General features: G+C 46.6%; 1 protein-coding gene across 3 annotated transcripts in view; it reads right to left on the bottom strand.

The window, feature by feature from the left end:
- The window catches only part of MAGI2 (membrane associated guanylate kinase, WW and PDZ domain containing 2), a 2,996,284-nt gene extending 2,983,444 nt beyond the window's left edge, over positions 1–12,840 (bottom strand). For all 3 annotated transcript variants that reach the window (XM_078679471.1, XM_078679479.1, XM_078679488.1), the window contains exon 1: positions 12,315–12,840. In XM_078679471.1, the coding sequence (XP_078535597.1) occupies positions 12,315–12,612 (298 nt within the window). In that variant the 5' untranslated portion in view covers positions 12,613–12,840. The remainder of the gene's footprint in view (positions 1–12,314) is intronic.
- Positions 12,841–24,665: the final 11,825 nt, after the last annotated feature.

Below are 24,665 nucleotides of genomic sequence, written 5' to 3'. Positions count from 1 at the left end.
CAGATGAGTGACTTGTTCAGTATAACCAGAAACGGATGTACTTATTACCAAGCACAGAGATACCAAAATACTATGTATTTCTTTTATATATATCAGTTTTCTCCCCGATCTACAAATGAAATAAATAAAATAAAGTAAGGCACTAGGTTGGCGGACAAGGGGACAAAAAAATTAAGGAGCCGCACTGCAGTGCACCTTATTAGATCACCAACATTTTTGAACCACCAGGATGCCGTTTTCCACACTTTGGGTCTGTTAATTCGGTTTCAAGAGAGTTAGATGAGTTAAATGAAACATCCAGGCTCTCCATTCTTATCTGTGCTCCGTTCATGCTTTGATTAGAGTGCTACTACTTCTCAGTTATCCATTGGTCCGTTTCTCTGACCTTTTCCCAGGCAGTGAGTGAGGATGATTATTGGAAGTCTTGGAGTAAAGGGAAAAAATGTAATTCTTCTCTCACCATTTCTCCTGATGTTAAATGTTTACTTATCTTTCTTACCCTCTACAAGAAGTGTTATTTTAACCGATTCATCATCATTCCTTCGTAGAGAGCAGAACTACTTTTTGTAATGACCTCCCCAAATTGCGTGACATTGTTCCTGCTGGCATTAATCGAACATGGCTGGAGTGATCAACGCTACTGCAATGCTTAATATTTTCCTGAAAGTACCAATTGCACCCAGGGAAAGATGGGGGCAATGGAGAAAGAGTTTTGAAGTGCACCTGGTAGCGATAGATGGGGACTCGAATATAGTCCTGAATGTAAAGCCGCTGTCTTATACAATTGTTTAGACACCGAAGGAAGATGTCTGTTTGATAATCTGAATCCTGTTGAAAAACCTAGAGGAGAAGAAAATTGGAATTCCTATATTGAGGCTAAGAACATGAAAAATTACTTTGGCGCAACCCTCAACATTATAATGGAAAAATTCACCTTTTATTATAGATATCAAGCTCAGTGTGAATCTATTGAGGCTTAAGCTGCTACCCTACTCATATTGGCATCTTCATGTGCTTTACAGAATCCAGACAAAATGATTAGTTAGCGGCGTAGCTAGGTTGGGGTGGTCCGCCCCAGGTTGCACTATTTGGGGAGCGGCCGCGCGGCACTGGTGGCCCCTTGCGCAACCTTTATAATTTTTTGGGGGACACTTACTTACATTACAGTACTGTCAGTGTTTGAAAGTGCAAGCGCACGTGACCTGCTTGTTGTAACTGCTCACTGATGCCAAGTGCCGCTGCAACGTACCGCGTTTGTGGTTGCTTGTGGTCCGTTCCAGGGCCGTCAATCATGTAGCACGTGAGCGCTACCAATAACGGCCCTGGGCATCATTTTGGCCAGCCCTCGCGATGAGAACATAGCAGTGAGGCTTCACGCGCTTCACCACTACGCGCTATCGTGAGGAGTCAATTCTGGGGCAGTGGCAGTGCTGGGCGATTTGCTCTCTGCTGCAGCAGAAGTGAACCAACCCTGCCATAGAGACCCTGGCAGGCTGGCTGCCACCACTGTGGACTGCTGTGCTGCTGGACTCAGGCTGAGTGAGGTAAGAGCTTAGAACTAAACGTTTTCAGAGGGGATATTTAGTGAGTGGCCAAGTAGCAGCATAGCTGCCAAGGATTCAGATTGCTATGTGTGACATTTTCATTACTATGTAATTATGAGTGACATTTCAACGACTATGAGTGATACTTTCTCGCAAGCAAAATCAAGCACTGAAGACGAGGGAAACATACAAATATCATACATTACACCCATTTGAGGAACAACAAACACTAAGACGTTCTTAAAACTGCAGAGCATCACAGCAACAGTGTGGACTCCAGGGCCTCTCCTTCCCACGTGGGACCCAGCCCAAACAGTATTTGAGGCCCCAACAACATTCTTTTGTCAGCCCCCTAGTAGTGTTGCAGGTCAGACTGGCAGAACAACAATAACATTGATTATTGCCTTTGCCTACTGGGCCCCTGGATCCTCCTAGTGGCAATCAATCAAATCAGATGCTGCAGAGCATCACTCAGTGGACACCAGGCCACTCTCTGTCCCCAGTGGGTCACAGCCCAGGATGTGAGCCCTCAACAGCACGGATCTCTCTGTCTTCACAGCTGCAGTGCCTAATTAAAATTACAATTTAGTCAACACAGTCAGCTGACTAGTCAGGGCCAATGAGCATTGGGCAAGCCTCAGGGTAAGCCATACAGTCATGTCACATAGCTCACAGCCGGCAGCCAGGGCGATGTAGTGCTCTCAACCAAATTATTAACATGAAGTGGTTACGGTCAGTGTGCCACCTTCTGGCTCGAGTCCTGCAGTCCGAGGCACAGATGAGCGCTCAGCTGCCTAAGTATAGTAAGGTTTAAGAGTCTAGCTGTCAGCACACAGAGTCAGTACTACCCACTGACTGACTTGACAGCAGCGCCACCGGGCTGCATTGCTTGAGCAAGTCTCAGGCTAAGGCACTACAGCGCAGCAAGTGCTGTAATATTTCAAAAAGTACGTCTTCGCGTGGCTCGTCCCTGAACTACACAGTGTGTGACTTAAGTCCAGACAGAATGAGACTCTTGTTGTCTCACTGTGCGTGACAGCAGAGAACTTCAGTGTATCACAGAAGGGCAGCAATGTGATGCAGACTGTGCACTAAATTTATGAAGCAGTTTTAATAACAATCAGTGACATCATTAGTGCGCTCTCATACTCAGTCTCATTTACTTATATTTGCAGCAAGGTGAAGGGTGCGCCAGCCCGAACATTTCGGTTTTTCGGCCACCTACAGCCATGGCAGTGGAGTGGCCGCAACGAATCATCCCGCGGCAAACACGGTGCTTGGGCTTGCATGATCGAGGTAACTATTAGCGGCGATACTACATGTCTCTCTGACCTCTTTCAAGTGCTCGCCGTCCTTTTTCCCCAGCACCCCTCACCCCCAGGAGCGGTAATCTGAGGGATAGCCCCGGGCGCCACAAGCTCTAGCTACGCCTCTGAAACTTAGGCTAATGAAGATCACCAGTAAGTAATTATGAATTTCATCATCTTATGCACTAGTGCAATCTGCCCCAGCGTTTTGTCTCCATTACAGCCTAAAAATGCATGCCATTGACCGGACTACTGCTATCCACATGTCTGTCTCCCTAAAATTGTTGACTTTGATAAACAAAATATTATACTACAGTGGATATTTTGGATACAGGGAAGAGTTTTGCATGAGCAGGCCTCGTGGATGCATTTTAAATCTATATTTATATCTGCTGACACAATGCTTTCCTGCGTTCTGAGAACTTAATGTTATCTCAAACTTTTGAAACATTATCGTGGCATAGATAAGCAGTTTTGTTGTACCTCATGGTAATACTGGGGAACAAGAAATTAATTCATTTTAATTGGCACATGAATTACCGAAAAGAAAAGACTAGAGTGTTCCTTCAGCTAGATAAAGGTGTGTTTTTAGAACCTGGCTAATAGTCGGCTGCATCAAACTTTTGTAAATTCTGCTAAGAAAAGGCACACGCCAGTACCCTGTAATGTACTTGAAAAGAAGCAATTAGCAGTAAATAGGCACCCAGAAGGAGGGTCGTTTTTGGTCTCCTCTGATTTGTAAATATTTAGACAGCTTCATCTGTACCTTTTGTTGTCGAGCCAAATACCGGTGAGGCGCGGGGTTTTGCCCGTAGCCTCACCACATGCATATTTATGGAACTGTGTTAGATGCAGTGTGTTGAATAAAGCCAGACTTATTTAGAGCAAAATTGGACACCGCTAACAATCAAGCATTGTGATCATTGTTTAAAAAAATTATGTTGCACCCCAACCTAAAGAAAAAGAGCCACTGATTCACAATGCTTCACATGAACAGTGCTGAGCATTCAAAAGTTTGCCAATTTGACACAGCCGAATCATGTCAATAGTTACCGTATGGAGTAAGACAGATCACAAAACTGCCATAAAAGTAATGTTTGTGAAATCCATCAGAAAAGCATGCATTAGAAAAGGCAACAGGCCTGACCTTGGCAAGTCTGTGATTTTTTATGTCTTTATTTTGTGCAACAATATTTAACAGACACTAAAAGTGTAAAAGTAATACAAAGTAAAAATGTCACCGTCTAAATATAGCATGTATTAGCAACAAAAAAAATCAATAAATGAGGGCCAGCCACAAAAATAAGTAATACAAAATTAAATGAAAGCAGTAAAATGCCTACCAGCGCTAGCACAGAAATAAATACTTTCTAGGTCGATTAGTACACGTGCAAGAGAAATAAAGGGCGCCACAATGAAGAGAGACAATTACTTAAGTTGGCTGTCCCACGGCTCTTGCTCTAGGCTGTGATAGGTGGAAGCCAAATGTGAATGGCAAATAAACAGTCCAATGGATGAAGATGGCTAACTGAGAGCCCTTCGATATGTGTATACATGTATGTATTTGTATTATGTTTTTTGGGGGAAACCAGAGGCTGGTCAGACAGCGGAAGTGGGTCCTAAGCCAGACCTAAAAATAAAAACTATAAGGGTGCTGAATTGTGAGATGTCATTTCATGACGTTCTAGAGAATAACTTATTAGAATGTTTTTTATTTATGGGACGAAAAAGTCAACAACAATAGGTTTTGTGTGAGAATATTCTTCCCAAAAAAGTCCGAGGCATATCTAACACTAATTAAAAAAAATTCAAATTCATGAAATTGCACAATGATGGATTTTGCTAAACTAAACCAGAGAAATATAGTTTTGCACAAGCCTAATTAAAACTAGGGATGCACAAATGTTCAAAGTGTTTCTATTGTGAACTTCCAGTATTTGAATTTCCCAGTTGCAAATCCATTTTCAGCTGCAACTATCACTTGCCATTTTGCAGGGAAAATTATGCTAAGACAAACATGTGGTGGAGCAGGAAACTCCACAAACTGCTGAATGCCAATAATCGAGAGCTACATAAGACATCGCTCACATAATAAAAGTTTTCCACACCCTTATTTACAATATGTTCCTTCATCTAGTCATTATTGAAGAATGTATCCATTTGAGAAGTCTGTAAAAAGTTGCAAAGTGATTTTGTTAGGGGTTTGCAAATTGCAAGGATCAGTCCATGCCTAGAAACTGGCCAGACCCTAATAAACCAAGACTATCAGCAAGTGAAAAAGAGATTGTGCACAAAAATAAAATCAATATACTCGTTTTTGTAAAGTTTTGTTCAGGAGAACTCTCACTAACATGATACAAAGCATGGATGAGCTCTAAGATGTGGGTACTAGCATGCTACCAGGAGGTTCTGCTGCAACTTGAAGCCAGAGATGAATGAAAGAATAAAACAACTTGTGCTGCATGTTTTGTCATTACAGAGAAATTGCTTATTGGTTAAAAAATTGATTTGTTTTTGTTTTTTTAGCTTTGCAACTAAGTGTAATTTTGATCATGTTGTGATAACTAAAAAATAATGGTGTACACTCTAGCGTCCAAAAGTCGACTTTCAGTAAAGTTCATGTTAGAAACATATCCTCTTCTCGTCCATCACCTCCTCAAGTTCCACACTAACCTGCTGTTTCCCATTTCATGGGCTTGCTTGTAAACACGTTTCTCGTTTTCCTTTGAGCTATCACGTTTAGTATTGTTTTTGTAGCCTATAAACTCTGAAATATATTCTATCATATTAAGTGTTCTACTTCCCCACAGGAGTAAGTATGTTGCTTTATAAATACACCCCCAAAAAAATCATATGAAACTAAATCAAGCAGAGATTGAGTGAACAAAATACTCATGATGGGCCTGAAAGCAGTAGATCCAACATACTGAAAACATACCTAGACACCCTCCCCAAAAAGCATATGCCAAGCTATGGTTCTTGCTTCGCACAGCATCCCTGAATAGTCCCACAACCACCCACGAATAACCAAAACACCCACTGACTCCAGACACTGACTGCTTCCTCAACATTATTGAACCTACTGTCACCCATGACAATCAGTTCTACAAACCCTAAGAAGTGAAACCAGACTTATCTCTGAATCCCAATATCTTATTCAATGACTCCTTCCCCTTACTTTACAATGTTACAATGTTTTAACCAAGCGCCAAGAGTGAGAGTTAGTCAGTGCATAAAGATCCAAACATATGCAATCCCCTGGCCAGGCAAACCACTACGAACACCAAGTTTGTAGCACAAATTCACCCATTAGTGCATTACCTGTCTCATCTTCAATTCAACCCATCAAGATAGAAAGCTCTGTGGGAAATCCCATCAACTGCAGATTTCTAAGTGCATCATCACTATTGTCATTTGTGAAGTCCTATCAACCCCAAAAAGCAACAAAGCACTAATAGTCAAATCAACAACCATTTCGCCGGAAAACATAAATCTTGAAAGACTTCCTACAACATAATAAATGCACATTGAAATGCAAGTGTTGATGTTCATTCCAGAGGGTGCATCATTGAGCTCCCATGCTCATAATGTCATAGGGCTCAAGCTGCACCCTAGTGAAGGAAACTAAATTGTCCCGAAAATGATCTAGGGTTGCTTGTGGTCCCACACAAAGGAGACAAGGCATGGCAGTTCAGACTGACTTGTTCCTACTGGAGCAGAAACATGACTGATTTGCATATGGCTGGCTTATACCTGAGGGGGCATGGGGGGCAAAAAAAGGAAGGACTGGATAGTGGTTCGGAGTAATTAACAGTGTCTGAGATTAATTCAAGCATTCCACTCATAATTATTTTGTTTTCGTCTACTTGAGCTCTTGTCCAAGCCCTCTTCAATGGAGCCAGAAAACCTTCATTGTTGACCTTACGAACTGAGTATCTGGGCAAAGCGACGGCCTGTCCTTCAGGTAACTGGGAGCACACACATCCACCATTTCATTTCTGGAAAAAAATATTTCTGAAGCTTAGAACTTCAAAGCTCACGTCTCGTGCACCGGGAGCCTGTATATACTTTTCAGTGAGGAAAGATAATCAGGGACGGATTTTCAAACACAGGCTGGCCACAACACAATTTCTACATTGCACTGTGAACAGCCTCTAATTTTTGTGGTGACCTACAAAAGGACTTTGAATATTAATGAGGAAGGCCTTGTCTTGTTACATTTTTTGTCCTTTTTGTGAATAGTTATTTTAACACTGGACTTTCCCCTTTTTGCTAACAGAGTGGTAGTACTTTGTTGTTGTTTAAACCTTACCCGTTTACATGTGCACTCAACACGTTCCTCTTATTATTTTTCAAATTCTGATGTTGTTCCAATTTCAATAAGGAGTGAAGGTTACAATGTGTCAACATTCCCTTGAAATGGCAGCACAAATAAAGTTGTTAAGTCAACACTATTTAGGATGTATTGCTGTGGAAGCTTTTAAACACAGTGAATGGATGAAGCCAATCAGCCCCCAAAGGCAGGCAATCCCTATTAGCTTTGCCAATGCTTTCTGTAGCATTCATTTTCAGATGCTTTTGTCAGAGATTGCTTACCACTGCTACCGGGCTGCTTGCTGACTGTACAATTAGTCCCTCATACATTGCAATGGTGGAGTCCCTCCCTGGCATCTATTGGTAAAATGTGGGGCATCAACATCTGCTCATATGCAGATGATACGCAACTGATGGTTACTCTTAATGGCGAAGAGGACGCCAAAAACAGGTTGCTTAACTGCCTCACCGAGTTGTCCAACTGGATGCACAGTCATTGTTTGAAATTAAACGCCGATAATTCAGAAATCCTCCTGTTCGGCGGATCCCAACAGCTCTGGGACAACACCTTGTGGCCTAATACTCTTGGCACACCTCCCAATCCAACCCTGACCGCAAGAAATCTGGGAGTTCATATTGACAATACTCTGTCTATGAAAAATCATGTTACTACAATATGTGGCAAGGGTTTTGCAATATTAAAAATGCTAAGACGAGTTTTCCCATGGATCCCCATTGAATGCAGAAAGATACTAGTCCAGTCATTACTGATAAGTAGGCTGGACTATGGGAACTCACTGTTTGTCGGCATGGCAGATTATTTATTCACAAAATTACAGCTTGTCCAGAATGCGGCAGCAAAAGCAGTTTGCAACAAGAAAAAATACGACTCCGCTAAGAGCTGTTTGAGAGCTTTACACTGGCTCCCAATGAGGCAAAGAGCATCTTTCAAAATGCTATGTATTACTCATAGAACTCTGCATAAAACCGGTCCCAACATCCTAAAAAACAGGATCAAGTTTTATGCACCGAACCGGAACCTCCGCTCACAATTTACAGCAAAAGCAGCTACTACGCGAGTAAAGAGAGCCAGAATGGGCGGGCGTGATTTTTCACATTTAGCCGCTAACATCTGGAACGAACTGCCAATAGATCTAAGGCTCACGGATTGCTACCTTACCTTTAGGAAAAAATTGAAAACTGTGTTGTTTCCCAAAACAGAATAAAATCTTTAGTCTTAGGTATCTGCTCACCACACACTGTTACAATCCTAGCGCCGTGATATCCTATTAGGATGAATGTTGCGCTTTAGAAGTACGAATAACATAACATAACAATAACACTACAGGTGGAAGGACATTTCCAAATAGCCAATAGGAAAACAGTGAGGCCGAAATACTTCCGCATTAAGCCAAAATGTGACTTGCAGTGCAGTATGTCACTGGCTCAAGGTTGTAGAGCAAATACGTCAAAGGCTAAAGGAGGCTGACCCAAATTCAATGAAAGTAAATATAGAGCACAACATGCTGGCCATAAATGACACAGATGCTAAACAAATCAAACCTAAAAAGTATGCGCATATATAGCTGTCCAGGAATAAACTAAGAAATCCCAGATTCATGAACGGGCTTCTGAAATGTATGACCCCACATGGAATCAGCAACTATTTACATTTGCTTGAATTTAACACTTATAGCCACAAATAGCTATGCCGTCACCACCCCCACAGATAAAAGGTCACCCCCCACACCCCCCCTCCCCATATTCAGGAATCTTAAAATACATAAAGGTGATTCTGCTTGCAATGTGCACTGGTAAATTACATATACATATATATCATCAGAGATGTCAAGGCCACTGATTTATAATAATGTAGATTGTCATGTCTTCTTTGGTATCATTTGTAAGATCAGTAGCAGTGCTTTCATGTGTGATGGTGTATAACTAACACTAATCATAAATAATAATATGATATTTTTTGCAGTTTTCAGGCAAGACTGTTTTATTTTTCTAAACTCATATATATATATATATATATATATATATATATATATATAATATACTAACTTATAGGGGTTTTAGCCAGACCTCTTCCTCTATTGGTCCGTTGTGTGATGTCACTCACATTTTTCTTCTGCCGACTACAGCATAAAGTAACAGGTCAGCCCACTTAAGTCATTGACTAACTTCATTAAGAGTGATGGCAATTTTTTCTTTCACAAGGAGCACATCTGCACATAAAGTAGCACGCCTAATGCCCCAGACAACAATGACAATGTGTGATTTTGAGAAGAAAAAAATATTTTTGCTTTTAGGATTTTTTTATATTGGCGAGGGACAGATGCTCCAATGACATGACGAAACAAATCAAGTATTGGCGAAGTATTGGTTTTGCAAATGCTTGTTTAATTTGGGATCATTCCAATAAAATCTCCTCAACTATGGCTTTCTCATTAACTTTGAAAGGATATTTTTGTTAAAGTAGGTTCGAATGTTATTTTAGTAGAATACAAAAATATCCCTTAGTCCTAGTTTCTTGAGAGAATTTGGTGTTTTTTGTAATGGTATATACTTTGGCTGCAGTCAACAAGTGGCATAGCTTTCTTCCGTCCCAGTCGTGTATTTTCTGCTGTATCTCAGCCTGCAAACCTACAGGGCATGTCCTGCAGGAGCACACGGGATGACCAGGGACTAGGAGCACACGGGATGACCAGGGACTAGGAGCACACAGGATGACCAGGGACTATGTGCGGAGTAATTATGCACACCTCACCACAGTATTTTTAGGGCCTAGGCCTGTGGTGGGTTCATGAAGGAACTGTGAGCATTAATGGTCAGAGTGCATCACACTAACCCCGGGCACCTGCACGCCATGTGCTCCCACCATGCTGTGCGGGTATTGTGCATAAGGTGGTGCCTGTGGCCAGGCCCTGTGCACAGCCCCTTAGCCCACAGCTCCCTTTTCACTGTGTGTTTTTAAAGTCTTCAAACAAGAGCGTAGGGCAGCAGGTATCAGGAACTGTTGGCATATAAACAGAAGTGCAATGGGATTGTCTTAAAAAGGCCCGTAAATGCACCTGGTGGCATAGAGACGGTGGTAGCTCTCCGCTTACCCTATGCCCATCATTTAAAGTTCTTCAATTGACCCGGGCTTTGTTCGTCTCTGTGTAGCTTTTCTTGGTGCCCCAGTTGAAGGAATGTGCCCATTTAATTCCCATAGTTGAACCAGCAGATTAAACATAGTGGGGTGGAGGGGGGAGTCTTAAACTATTGGCAGATAATCACGTCTCTAGCTCAGGTTCACATTGTGAAGTCCGCATACCCATATTCAGGACTGAGAACCTAACTGACTATGCCTATAGGGTTTTTGATGCTCTTCTTTTTGGGGTCTTGTAAAAACTCATGGAGGGATTTTCACAAAATCCAAAGGGAATAGGCTTTGCCTTCTGGCCAAGTTTGGTATAGATCAACCAGCAGTCTTCAAACAAAATGTTTTGTTTTGCCAAATTATAACTGTGGAAGTGTCAATGGAAAACGCAACAAATGAGAACTACGAATAACTTTGAGCCTTTGTTATAAATCGATACCAAATTTTACAAGAGTAAACTTTTGCAGAAGAAAACGGATGTAAAAGCTTTTTGAAGATCTGTCAAATTTTACAAAAAAGTTACAAGTAACCCAAAAACTCATTTCCTCTGGAGTAATGGATTTAACCATTTGAACGCTAACTCAAAAGTTATTAAAGGCCAAATGTTATACGTACAAACACAGTATCTATACATAGAAGTATAAAGTAACAAATGAAGGAAGCGGTGTACCTTGATTAAAAGTATATTTGTAAACAGAAGCATTTTGCACCTCAAGCACATAGATGCTGGCACACCTTTGCAAGTAAAAGGATAAGCTTGCTCGAAGACTGTAAACATAAACATGAAAAATACAGAAATAAACATCTGCGTGGGAACACTGCGTCCACCAACACCCGCGTGCCTGTGTCTAAGCACTATAGTCCATAAGCGTAAGCATGAACCAGTCCTACACATAGGATGATTTGACATGTGCAGTATATCTGATTATCACATCTTCTCTTTTCTTCACAGTGACATCCCAACAAGCACATTGCTGACGTAGCAAAGATGGCAGAGTCCCTAGTGCAGTCAGGCAAAATGGGTGCCCCCATTCCTTGGCTACAGACTGGCATGCTGCTATACTTGGACTGTACTGGGCACTCGGACCCCAGGGCCCGGGGCCACTGCACCTGCTGCACTGTCGGTAACCACGCCCCTGAAGCACACTCCCGGAGCTCCCGAGGCAGTAGTCTCCCACTGTCCCACAGTGGAAGAAGTACGGCAGTTCGGCTGGCACGCGCCCTCCTTGCCACCCTGCGCCCCCAGAATACCTGCCATTGAGCTACCAAGCATGTCGAGCTCCCATTATCCAGGTCCCAACGCAAAACAACAGTTACTAGGAACTAATCCAAAAGTTTGTCAAACTTTAGCAAAGTAGAGTCAGATAGTGTTTATTTCTTTCAAAAACTGAAGCCATTTTGCTTTCTTTCGAGTTGCCCTCACATTTGTTTCTGAATGAAGCTTGCCTCAGTGCAAACATGAGTTTTTTTCAAAATATATATAAAAGTCCAAGCGTAATTCACAACCAAGTCTCCTGTTAGCTTCGTTTTTAACTGCTCAAATAACGTAAACACAGCTGGGCAAGCGGGAGTAGTGCGTTTCTGCATTGTGCCACTCTGCCACTTCCAGTTACCTCTCCAGCTTGGTGCCAGCCTATGCATTCCAGAAATATTTTCACAGCCATTCTTCTTATATTACGGACTGACGCACATTTTAACTCCTTCCTCACCAAGAACTGTGCACCCCAATGCACATTACAGACAACGATGCGCATCCGATTTACTTCGTATCACCCACGGCACTAACACTTTCCACCCCGCTTCACCTGCTATCATTTACCTGAGGAATTCCGCGCAGCCCCCCTCCCAACGCGCACTTCGTAAAAGTATTTTAAGTACCCAAACAAAGTTGCCTGAAGTAGGGCTGTCACTGCGCCAGCGTGAGCCTGCAGTGCTGAAGTGAGAGGCGCAGCGAGAGGACCGCAGCATCCCGGGCGGCGGGACAGACGCCAGCAGCCTTACCTTGCTTGACACACTTCAACCTGATGGGGTCCTTACAGTGCCTGATGACGGCCAGCACGTCCCTGGTGGTGAGGCCGGCCACGGGGGTCTCGTTCACCTCCAGCAGCAGCTCCTCCGGCACTAACTTGCCATTCTGATATGCCACCTTGCCGGGCTTCACCTCGCCCAGGTGGGGGAACTGCCCGTTCTCCGCGCCCCCTTTCATCTCAAAGCCCAGCTCCCCCTCTCCGTTCCTGGCCAGGACGCATTCGTGCACTTTGTTGGTCCAGTGGTTCTTCTTTTTCAGGCTTTTGGACATGGCAGGTGTGGGTGGCCGCGGGGGTCGGGGTGGTGCGTGCTTGGGGGTGGCAGGGATGCTAGGGTGCACCCCTCCGGATCATGGAGCGTGCAGCAGGGGGTGAGAGCCGCAGCTGCTTCTTGCCTTGAGCCTGCCCGCAGTGCCCGGGTGTGTGATGGATGTGTTGTGAGCTGACATCCCTTGTAGCAGCTGTAACTGTGTGCGTACGTATGTGTGTGTGTGCACTAGTTGAATAGTAACTGGCAGCAGACAGGGGAGGAGGGGGAGGGATGGAAACAGAGAGGGGGTGGGAGGAGCAGTGGGACTGGCTGCAGGCTCCGCTGCCTGACCCGGTAGTGCAGTGCGAAAGAGAGGCTGCTTGTGTGCGCCTGGCAACGGAGAGGGAGGCAGAGGGTTGGCAAGGGAAGGGATACTGGGATGGGAAACATACTGCTGGATGCAGGCTGCAGGAAGGCACCTCGATGGAGCAGGGCTGGGCGCTGCAGCGACAGCGGGCTGTCCCCTCCTGCTGCTGCACGAGTCTGAGGGGGGGGGGGGACGTGACGTCGCCTCACTAATTAATCGCAGCTGATAGAGGACGGATAGCAGGCTCTATTAGTTCATCTATTTATATCCCTGTTTTATTACGCACGGAAGTACCTTTACGCCCGGACAAAACGCAATATCCAATTTAATATAAGAGTTAAAAACAAAAACAAGCAAAGGATAGGGTAGGAAGATATTGAAAGCGAAAACCGGGACATGCCACAAACAGATAGGTAGAGCCGCAATGTTGCATTGACCTAGGGGTGCAGAATGACCCCTTGAAAGCGCTCACCAACATAGAAAACACACAGTGGGACAATCCTGGCCAATCAGGGATGTCTCCTCGCCATGCAGAGGACCGCAGGTTTGTTTTGATTATTTTAATATATATATATATATATATATATATGTATGTATATATATATATATATATATATTCACTGAAAAAACCATAGGTTAGAGACCATTTATAGTTAGCTGGACATTTTATTGACATAAAACCAATAAAATTCCATATATAGTTAGTTGCACTAACTATATATCGCGCACCCGCAATCCACTGCTGATGATGTCACATATTACATCATTCATGACATGGTCAGTGACATCACTGATGACATCACTGATGACATCTCAAATGACATCACTGATGACATCACTGATGACATCTCAAATGACATCACTGATGACATCATCTAGTGTCTGTGTGTTTTTGTAAAGTTTAAATATGTTTTACATATTGAAGAATGAGTGGATGTATGGAAGACTGAGTGTGTGTGTGGCTGGCTGGGAGGTGTGTGACTCTGTGCATATCAATGTGTACTTGTATCAGTGATTGTATAAGAGAGTAAGTATGTGTTAGTATATGTGTGAAAAGTATGGTGTTCTGTGTTTAACTGTATAGATGAGGAAATCGAAGTGTGATTGATTCTTCACAGGACTGACTAGGTGTATGAGTGCATATGATAGTGTTGTAATAATGAGTGACTGTATGTATGAGTGATTGTATGGGTGAATGAGTGAATGTGTGTGTAGACGTAGGAATCGGTGAGTGCGTATGTAGTAACTGGTATTGGTGTGTCATGATGTCATCAGTGATGTCATTTGAGATGTCATCAGTGATGTCATTTGAGATGTCATCAGTGATGTCATCAGTGATGTCACTGAAGTATGGTGTTCTGTGTTTAACTGTATAGATGAGGAAATGGAAGTGTGATTGATTCTTTACAGGACTGACTAGGTGTGTGAGTAACTCCATGGATGAGTGGCAGTGTGTGAGTGTCTGCATAGGTGTATGAGTGCATATGATAGTGTTGTAATAATGAGTGACTGTATGTATGAGTGATTGTATGGGTGAATGAGTGAATTTGTGTGTAGACGTAGGAATCAGTGAGTGCGTAATTAGTAACTGGTATTGGTGTGTCATGATGTCATCAGTGATGTCATTTGAGATGTCATTTGAGATGTCATCAGTGATGTCACTGACCATGTCATGAATGATGTAATATGTGACATCATCAGCAGTGGATTGCGGGTGCGCGATATATAGTTAGTGCAACTAACTATATATGGAATTTCATTGGTTTTATGTCAATAAAATGTCCAGCTAACTATATATGGTCTCTAACCTATGGTTTTTTCAGTGAATTTTCAAGGTTTTGTAAATGCAAATTCCTAACTATATATGGTCTATAACCTATGGTTTTTTCAGTGAATTTCATTGGTTTTTTAAAAGCTAATATCTATAGCTGTAAAATATATTCTTTATTACGTGACGTATCACGTAGCCACGTGAGACGCCTCATGACGCGTCGCATAACCGTGACGTATCGGCTCTGCAGCGCAAACAAAACCCGTAACGTAAGCGTGCCGGAGCACGCTTACAGATATATATATATTTTTTTAACCTTAATTAGACAAAATCCACACGTGCACATATCTTGAGGCCTTGCAAAGGCACATCAAACAAACAGTCCCTACAATTTTGCCAAGTTTGCTGGAAATCTATTCCCTTAATTTTTTTTTTACTGTGTCTCTTGGTTTTCCCCTTGTTACGCTTACCGGGACGCTACCCGGTACGCGAACCGGACGCTCCAAAAACACAAGATGGCGGACTCCCGTTATGCTGCCGGTTAGCTGCCCGGTTCGCGTACCGGGAAGCGCCTCTACCGCGAAAAATCGCGGGGGACTTTAATATCCCCCTCATCAATCCTAGGGGGTCAGGAGGGGTTTACCTTGCCCCCTTTCCTTCATTTCCCCTTCTTTTTTCACCACATCTTGTCTCTCGAACCTACCGAGAGACAAGATGGCGGCCGCTCTGGACTGTTTACAATATTGACAGCTACGCTGCCGGTTAGCTGCCCGGTTAGTTGCCCGGTTAGCTGCCCGGTGAGCTGCCCGGTGAGCTGCCCGGTTCGCGTACCGGGACGCGCCTCTACGGCGTAAAATCGCAAAAAAAAATTTATTTTTATTTTTTGCCCCGCGGGGCACTTTAATATCCCCCTCATCAATCCTAGGGGGTCAGGAGTGGTCTACCTTGCCCCCTTTCCTTCATTTCCCCCTTCGTTTTTCACCACATCTTGTCTCTCGATCGTACCGAGAGACAAGATGGCGGCCGCTCCGGACTGTTTAGAATGTTGACAGACACTGGAGAGCCAATCAGCTTCGCTTCGCGAAGTTCTGTTACGCGTCAGGTACGCGAACCGGGGCGCTAACCGGAGCGCTGTCACAGATATATATATTTTTTTAAACGTTAATTTCTCAAAATCCACTGGAGCACATATATTGAGACATAGCAAAGGCACGTCGGGAAAACCATATCCACAATTTTGCCAAGTTTCATGTAAATCTATTCAGCCGTTCGAGCTAAAAGTGAGTCCAACCGCCCTATGGAAAAATGAATGGGAAAAACGCGTTTTGGGACCCCCCTTTTTTCTCGGCCCCCCCCCTTGACGAAACCCCCCCAAATTTTCGGGGGCTGCTCAGAAACAAAATGTGCCATTTTCCTGAAAATTTCAGCCAATTCCGTCCACAAACGCCAAAGTTATTAGACATAGAATTTTCAGAAATCCCATAGAGAAAAAATCCTAACTATATATACCCACTGGCTATCGCCAGTAGGTAATATATATATATATATATATATATATATATATATATATATATATATATATATATATATATATATATATATATATATTTAAGTAAGCAGGTGTGTTGTGTGGAGTTTATTGTGAGGTGCTCCAATTTTACTGTCAAAAGTCTAAAATAACTGGAGTTTTTTCAAAGATACAGCACAGTGTTGTCATTACATAGTGGTGGGGAATGGTAAAATGGTCAGCGACTTATGCATTATTGAGGATGAGCGTCACGGTGATGTAAGTAAGGTACACGAGGATCAAGAATGTGTTGCATTTGTGACACAGTAAGAAGAAGGCTTTTATAGGCTTGAGGGAGTATATTGTGCATAGTGCCAGCAGGAATACGTCTCTTCAAATGGAACACAGTTGTGAGAGAGGTGGGTCATTTGACTGTTAGTGAACTATAGTATAGTTATTTGTCTGGTAAGCCATGTGGCAGGTTGCTTAGCTGCATAGCATGAAGTATGACCTCATGCATGACTAGTCAGTGAGTGGACAAATCATAGGTCTCAGATGCATGGGGACAAGAATGTCTTCTAGTCTTTGTGAAAGATCCGATGGTGAGGACAATTTGGTTGGCAATGAATTCAGAAGTCTTGCTGTGTTATGTTATTCATACTTGGTATGGGGATGTACGACATTACAACGCATGCTTTTACATCGCATGCTTTTACAACGCGAGTTTTACAACGCATACCATTACAACGCATAGTGCTTTGGGGCGCTGGATAGTGAATTATTTAATTTACTATTCCAACTCCAGTCCCCGTGGATAGTAGGGAAGGTGTTGGATAGTAAATTAAATATGTTCCCTATCCGAGAGCGCCCCCCAGCGCAATGCATTGTAATGGTTTGCGTTGTAAAAGTTGCGATGTAAAAGCATCGCGTTGTAAAAGTTGCGTTGTAAGTGATGTTTCCCTTGGTATAGGGGGTGACTCACTCCCGAAGGAGTATCACGGAGATAAGATATTCACAAACGAGGGCACTTTAGAACATCCACTTTTTTAAAAACTTCTTGGATTTTGTGAAATTGGAGCAGATACAAATATGAGAAGGAAGTTTGTTCCACTAGAAAGCGGCCAAGTGAGAGAAAGATGTGCCACTAGTCCCCGGTTGCACAGGCCCACAACCGCCCGAAGGACTACTGGGGCGCCGACACAGGTTCCAGGAACCTCCCATGAGGCCCCTGGTGTTAGGCTCTGGCACCCCTATGTGCCGCGCTGAGGTACCCTTCTGTACCCATATGCTTCCAGATCGCCCTGTAACTCCGCCACAGCCCTGGAGGCGGCCACCGTCGCCGCCCGGGCCCCCCACTAAACGCACCTTCCTTTATCTGCAACCCTTTTTTATAACTGTCTTGTAAGTCTAACAGGAACAAGCCCATCTCTACTGGTGATAGGTGTACCCCATCTGACTTAAAGACTCCCTCCCTGGGACAGTAGCTCACATGTTAAGGGACCGCTCCTCCCGCTGCCTACTAAGGCTATGAGGTGAGAAGGATTAAACTTAACCTCGCACAGTCCCATTACTTGCTAACTAAAGGCACCCAGGAAAGTCCATAACTAGGCTTAGGGTGGCCTATGACAGGCTGTCCCCTTAAATGTGTGGGATTGCCTATGCCCCACCTGACAGCATGTCCTGCTGAGTCTGCAACTGGGAGGGAGACCCAGTATCCGCGGTACCCGGGAGAAAGTAGGAGTGACGAGCCCCCCTTACTTCCTCCTTTACCCCGTAATTTGTATATAGCACTTGTCGGGGTATGCCATCGATTCAGACAGTCACGACCCTAGGCAACGCCATGCCCTCCTAAACTTCTGCTAGTATACCGGGGAGCAGTCAGTACCATGTGAACCCAAGGGGAACCCTAAGTGTAAATACCTGCACTTTATTGACTACTGGGAATGTCAAGTGTCTTTAATATTATGTAGCCCATTTGAGTTTAACCCAGGGCTTTCCCCAATCTGGTGGACCTTAGCACACTCGCTGGCTGACAACTTCCACAACCTGAGTGGCTCCCAGCCAAGGCATTGGGCATGAGAAAGTGCCAATGTTAATAATACTCAACTCTGTGGTACTCGTTTCATTGCCCTCAGGGGATGCCCTGCTCAGTGGACCTACCAGGCTCTGACCTGTGACCAGCGCTCAAACCCAAGCCCCTTTCAGTTTTACCGCACCACCAGCCTGTGAACTTGTGTCCTAGGGTAGACTTCAGGCACTATACCCATCTTTTGACCTGCTTGGGCTAGCGACTCACATCCAAAAGCCTGCCAACCGGCAAAACCGCCAACTTACAGATCAAATGTTCGCTGAGACTCCCATGGTAAGTTTGCTTAAATGAAGCGCTGGTAACATGCCAGCAATATAATAAAGGTAATCTTAACTAGGACTGCAAATTTTGCTCTGGTAGATCTCCCTGTAAGCGCTCCGTCCCCTCCCTATCAACGCTAGCCAGGCAACCCACACTCACCTGTGAATGGCACACTCATGCCCCAACTGCAGGGAGTGCCTATTCGTGTATAGCCCACGACCTTACATTTATCACTGACGGTATACTGGGATGCTGGAGAAACCTAGCTGGCGCTACCGCCGGGTGCCCATTGCGCCATCACAGGTACGTATTTGCCTAATCAGTTTCTGGATACAAGGTTTGATGACCTTGCCAGCTTCAAACAGATGCAAAATAGAAGGGAAGCTTACAGCCACCCATGCCCCGCAGCTGGTGCTAATGCTGGTACAAATAGTACCGGGAATGTAGATGCTGTACATCGCATTAAGGGCCAATGCAGCCTTATTAAAGGCCCTTGTTAACCTACTCACAGAATGCAATGGCCAGGGAGGGCTGGGAATTTAAAGCCCGAAGCTGATTGTTAGCTAAGCCCACCAGGGAGAGATCCTGGGGAATGAAGAAGGGACACCCTTGAAATCCCGTCCTGTCCAACCCGGTGTGGCCCTTGGGAGGGTACCACAACCGTATTGGATGTGAGCCGCACCCAGTGCAACCTTTCATCCTGGACCTGCCTCCAACCTGACGTGTATTTGGGTCCGCTGTCACCCTAGGGGTCAGTTGGCTTTGCCCAGGTCGCGGCAAGCTGGAGCATGCAACCAACCTCTAGACTTCACAGTACACCCATGTGTGCGAGCTAACCACCGTCGGCAAGAGCATGCCAACCCCTGTGGTGTTTTATTTCCCTTTGTCACGGGGGGCTGTCCTGCCTGACCCGGTTGAAGATGTATGTGCTGCATGTTGTGCCTGCTTACTGTTTAAGTGTCCCAGGTCCTGTACTGCTACATCCAACCAGGATCTACTTCCCCTGACTGCAATAGCAGGTTAATATGATCACCAAACCATGGAGACCTAAAATGAGCGCACCAACCGTGACTGCTGGGAGCACAGGCCACCCACTTCACTGACAGAACGTGCTCATGCCCAAACCGAGCGACCCAAGCCACCTACCGCATGTAGCACAGTTCCCTTGCCAGGTTACCTCAAACTTTTGCGCACTTACTACAGGGGCCCGTGAACTAGTTCTAACAATCTGCCTAGTAGGCACTGGCTTCCCTTGAAAAGGCGATGCCAACAGAACTCCAATTACCGCAGGTGGTAACTCTGAGCACGGCTCTAATCTAACTGATGTCCCTTGAATCAGATATCGACCATACCAACCTGGCTGAAAGCTGCTTGTTGCTTCTGATGCATTGGTGCTCTCTACCCACTGATACAAATTCGCTCGTACCCGAGACCTCCCCGTGCACAGGGAGCACAAGACATCCTTGACTGACGTTAGCTCCTCTACCAGGCTCTCCCACAGGAGCCCCACTGCTAACCAAGCGGCCTAAAACCTTCGCCCCATGGAGTGGTTGCAGCAGGACTGCAAACCACTCCTAGGCATTCCCACCCGTATTATAAATGGTGTTCGGTTTTGGCTGCGATGTGCGCCTATGCCTGGCCGAGTTCACCACTCTTGTCAGGTGAAGGGCGTACACACTAACCTAATGTTTGCTCACTCCCTATGGAGCTAGGCAGAGCCTTTGAGCTTGTCTCCAAAGCAGTGTCAGCTTAACGTGCCACCGCCCCCCATATTGGCAAGCAATGCACACCACTGAATAGACTCAATGGGCTGTTATTTAACTTCTCCTTCGTCTCCTCCATAAAAGTTAACTTAGCTCCACTGTTCATCTTGCACTGTATTACCAGACCTCGTCATGTCTTCAGGGTTATCATAACTCGCTGGTCCATCGGGCCACCTTCCTACCTATAAGTTAGCCACCCAGGGAGTACTGGTAGGGCTGTCCTGATCTAACAGATTATGCATCAACTCATTCAGCCATGATCCTACCAACCCCGGGCGCATAGCCAAATTACTGTAGTACTGTGGTGGAGATGACGAGGGAGGCGTACTTTCAATGACCGGGCCTCGTGATGCCTCACCCTGTACTGCGACGATTATACCGGGTAAAGGTCCGTGCTGGGTATGTGAGCGGAAACCGTTGCTATTGGCAAGTAGTACCTGAAAACCACCAGAGGCAGTAGTAATGATACTGAACCTGGGCGAACGAGTTCCAAGTTGGCAATTGTCTTTAAACCCTGCCTAGGTATAAGAATCCCCAGTGGCCACTCCTAACGTTCCCAACCGGGGTAGGCCAGATCTAAGTATATTACTGGTCACATTGAGTCCTCATGTACTTCATTTCTCGACCTTGGACTGGAGACTAGTACGACAAAAGGGGGGGGGGGTCAAAGACACAATATCCTCATAGCACAAGCCACCCGTAACTAAACAAGGGACCTTTGGTGCGGTTTGCAATGGTATTTGAGGCTGACAAACCATGTAGGTAAAATCCTTCATAATTGCGCTCAAATGGGTAAAGAGGAGCAAAGCGATTAGTCCATTCTACAGGCACTAAACTGCCGGCAGCAAGCCAAACCAAATGCACATTTTCCACACCTACACCGGAAGCCCTTTCCTAACCCTGGGCGGACTCGTCCCATCGAACAAACCTACACCCGGGCTCCTCAAATTCCTGCGTGCCCGTGTTGAAAAGGTGAAAGTGTCACCCAATTTCAAGGCTTCTCCACCCATTCTGACACTGGAGTTAGGAACATGTCCCACAAGTGATCTGAAACGTGACAATGTAACTGACACGCCGTACACTTATTATCCTGCCTCCGTTGTGAGGCCATCTGATGCCAGATAGCATCTAACTAAACAATCCAGGCGTGCTCCAGCCTGAGGGCCGGGCCTGGCGAGAACGCTCATCCAAGGGCCACCACTCGGCCGCAGTTGCCCTGATGCCACCGGTGCTGGCGATCTGCCTATAGGTTCTACCCGGCCTTGTTTCTGCGAGGCCCAGCGCCTAACAATCTGTACCTCGCCCCCCCCCTGGGGAAGTGTGGACTTGCGGTCCCTGGCACAGTTCCTGTGTGCTCCCTCCAACCAAGCAGCTAACTAACTGTGCGCACACAGGCACTCGTGCACCCCTGGTGCCCCTAACTGTGGTTAGGGTGTTAGTCCAATCACCCTGCACCACATTCAACCATGCACCGGGGTTTCAACTCTCTATGTTCCTAAAGAGCCCCCACAACCCCCCCATTGTTCAGTTATCACTCTTCGCTCTGGGTAACCACACTGCGCCTGCCCTCCCTGGTTGTACGCTACCTATCCCGTCTGCTCAGCTAGCCGCAGGATACAGGTCGTCACCGGGGTGGGGGGCCGGGAGCGTCCATCGGCGCGGGTGGCTCGGCTGCTGCCACCCCAAACCCCCCCCCCTGTGCCCGTGGGAGACGCGAACCGCCATTCGAGGTCCGGGCTCCGGCCCGCGTGGCGAGCGGGCAATAAATACACATGATTACTCAATGCTATCGGCCCTCTGGCCCAATGCATACGCCGACCCATTCCGTACTTCATGGTGGTCATTAAGTGGGCCCAACCTGGACAATCTGCCCCTTGACGCAGCACAGACTGGGCCAAGGCATGCAAGCCAGGTAACAGCCCCTGCCCTGGGCAGCTATCGGGTTGGACCCACCGAGTTAACAGGGACGGGGTGATGGCCCTCACCCACCCCGACGCCCTCATATCTCCGAACCATGCGACTACCACCCCCACAACAACTGCGGGCAGGGAGTAGCCGCACCACTATCCTGGACAGCGTGTCCAGGATAGTGGGATGAATGGCCCTGCCTGAGTTATTGGCATTTAGAAGCTCTAGACCGGCGCACAGTTGGCCTGTACTGCGTGTCCCAATACACTGTATTCGGTAATCATACCTGCAAGGCCACCCTGATGCGTGCGTGCACACTGGAGCGCTGCATTACATGCGCACCGCATTTACGTTACATATCTAGGCACGGGACAATTAAGTGATTTGCCCAGAATCACAGGATGTGGACGCGGCCTTGAGGCTCGAACCCTGGTTTCCGGCACCCGCGTTGGGCGTTTGTGCCGACGGCCCACATCCTCTCCCTGTTAGGGACCAATCCCGTGCATAACTGGGATAGCCCCTCGTGGAGGGGGAAACGAAATGTCCATCCCGGGTGCCGCTGACCTAACCGCTCCCCCCCATGGACACGCAGTGCATGTGGATAGACAGTGTCGAGGTGCGCACCATACCGGCCCTCAACTTCACCAACCAGAACCAAACTGACTCGGTGCGAGGCTTAACACACCCTTATTGCCACTGACCACTATCTATAATTATATGATACCGGCAATAAACATGGGGGGGAGGGGCCCGTGTAAAATGAAGCTCCGTCTTTGCAGGCGCACGCGGGTCTAGTGCGGGCAGAATCTAAATCCGCACAACACACAACCCCCCGAAACTAGGCACGGACGTGCCTAAATAAATCATGCTCACAAAGGGGGAACTAGGACCCATGGCCGTCACAGTCAGTTTCGCATCTGAGGACGCTCGCGGGACACGATGTGGCATGCTTTGCAATGCAAACTAAAATGACTAGAGTAAAAGTAAGCAAAACGCTCAACATCTCTAAATTTCGTCCAGCACAAAAGGCAGGCTTGCAACCCGCTCGAGCGCCGCTCGGGTTTGCCGGACGTGGCTTGGAAACTAAGTGGGTGAGCGTCATTTTACCCGTCATGCCCATGCCGAGGGGGGGGGGGGTGTCCTCCCCGCGTGGACGCCATATTAGCTCCTAAACGAGAAATAGGGTGCAGCCCCGGGGCAAAGCTCAAAAGACAGTAAATGAGCCGGAGCAGTGAACGAGCCACCCACTCATCTTATGGCAGCATTGAAGAGCCGGGGGCAGTACTCACACCACGGCAAGCCGACCCCAGGTGTTGGTCTCGGCCATTCGGAGCCAGGCACTGCTCTCCCACTGCATGTCCCTTGGGGAAGACCACCATGACCCCGGACTCCCGCGACCAGGCCGTCCCATGAGCACCGCATGCAGTGACCACCCTCCGACCAAAGGTAGGTACCCTCGCTACGCCGGAACCCCGCTAATTTCTATGGGCGCAGACACTCGAAGGGCATCCAACTCAGCAACCGCGCTGTACATAGAGACGGGGAGGGGTGTGGGGGATTGATAGCAAGTAGCCCGCTACAGCCCGTGATCGCGGGCACACGGCCAGCTCCCCGCCTACCTCGCACCTCTAATGACCAGGCTGCGTAACGTGCCGCCACTACGGGGCCTCCCACCCGATGAAATAGGGTGCACCCGACGCTTGGGGCACCGGACACTGAACCGAAGGGGAGGAGACCCAGGCACATCCCTGCTGTTGTCTCCCCGTGACCTCCTCTGACCCGCCTGACTAGTGCCCACAGCGCTCCCCGGGCCGGGACAACCCAAGGCGACCCCAGGGCCCTACAGGGAAAGTCGCAAATTTACCCCCCAACAGAGGCCCGCACCGAAGCAGCCCGCCCAGCCCAGCTACAACCCCCAAAGGGGGGGAGCCAGCGGAGGGGGGGTGAGAGGGACAGCTCTCACCGTGAGGGCAGACCCACACTCCTGGGCACAAAGTGGCCAGCGTCACGAGAAAGGCCAAAGAGAGATTGCGTGTCCCCTGCGAGGCAAACACGGCGCATCCGGTGCATCAAAGAGGCAGGAAAGATGACGAGGGGGACTTAAGTACCCCTCGCCCTGCCTGATGCACGGACGTGACGTCGTGCCCCTCGACCCCTTGGAGACTCCTCCTGTCTCTGACCCCCCCCTTGGGAGTACGGGGGGGAGAGGAAAGGGGGGGCGGGGAAAGCCCTCTCTTACTAGAGGGCCGCCCTCTTGAGTGGCCACCGTTGGTGGCCTCGGGCAGCCGTAGATCAAAAGCCAATGCAGGGTTTTTAAGATAGGGACAGAGGAAGACCATGTGGGAAGGTTACAAGTGCGGGAAAAGAACAATGATTCTCCAAATCACAATTTAAGTATGTGGCATTATG

This window comes from Lissotriton helveticus, chromosome 1_1 (assembly GCF_964261635.1).
Source record: "Lissotriton helveticus chromosome 1_1, aLisHel1.1, whole genome shotgun sequence".
Taxonomy (NCBI): Eukaryota; Metazoa; Chordata; class Amphibia; order Caudata; family Salamandridae; genus Lissotriton; species Lissotriton helveticus.
Note: the sequence above shows the minus strand (reverse complement) of the source record. Positions and strands in the feature narration are given on the sequence as shown.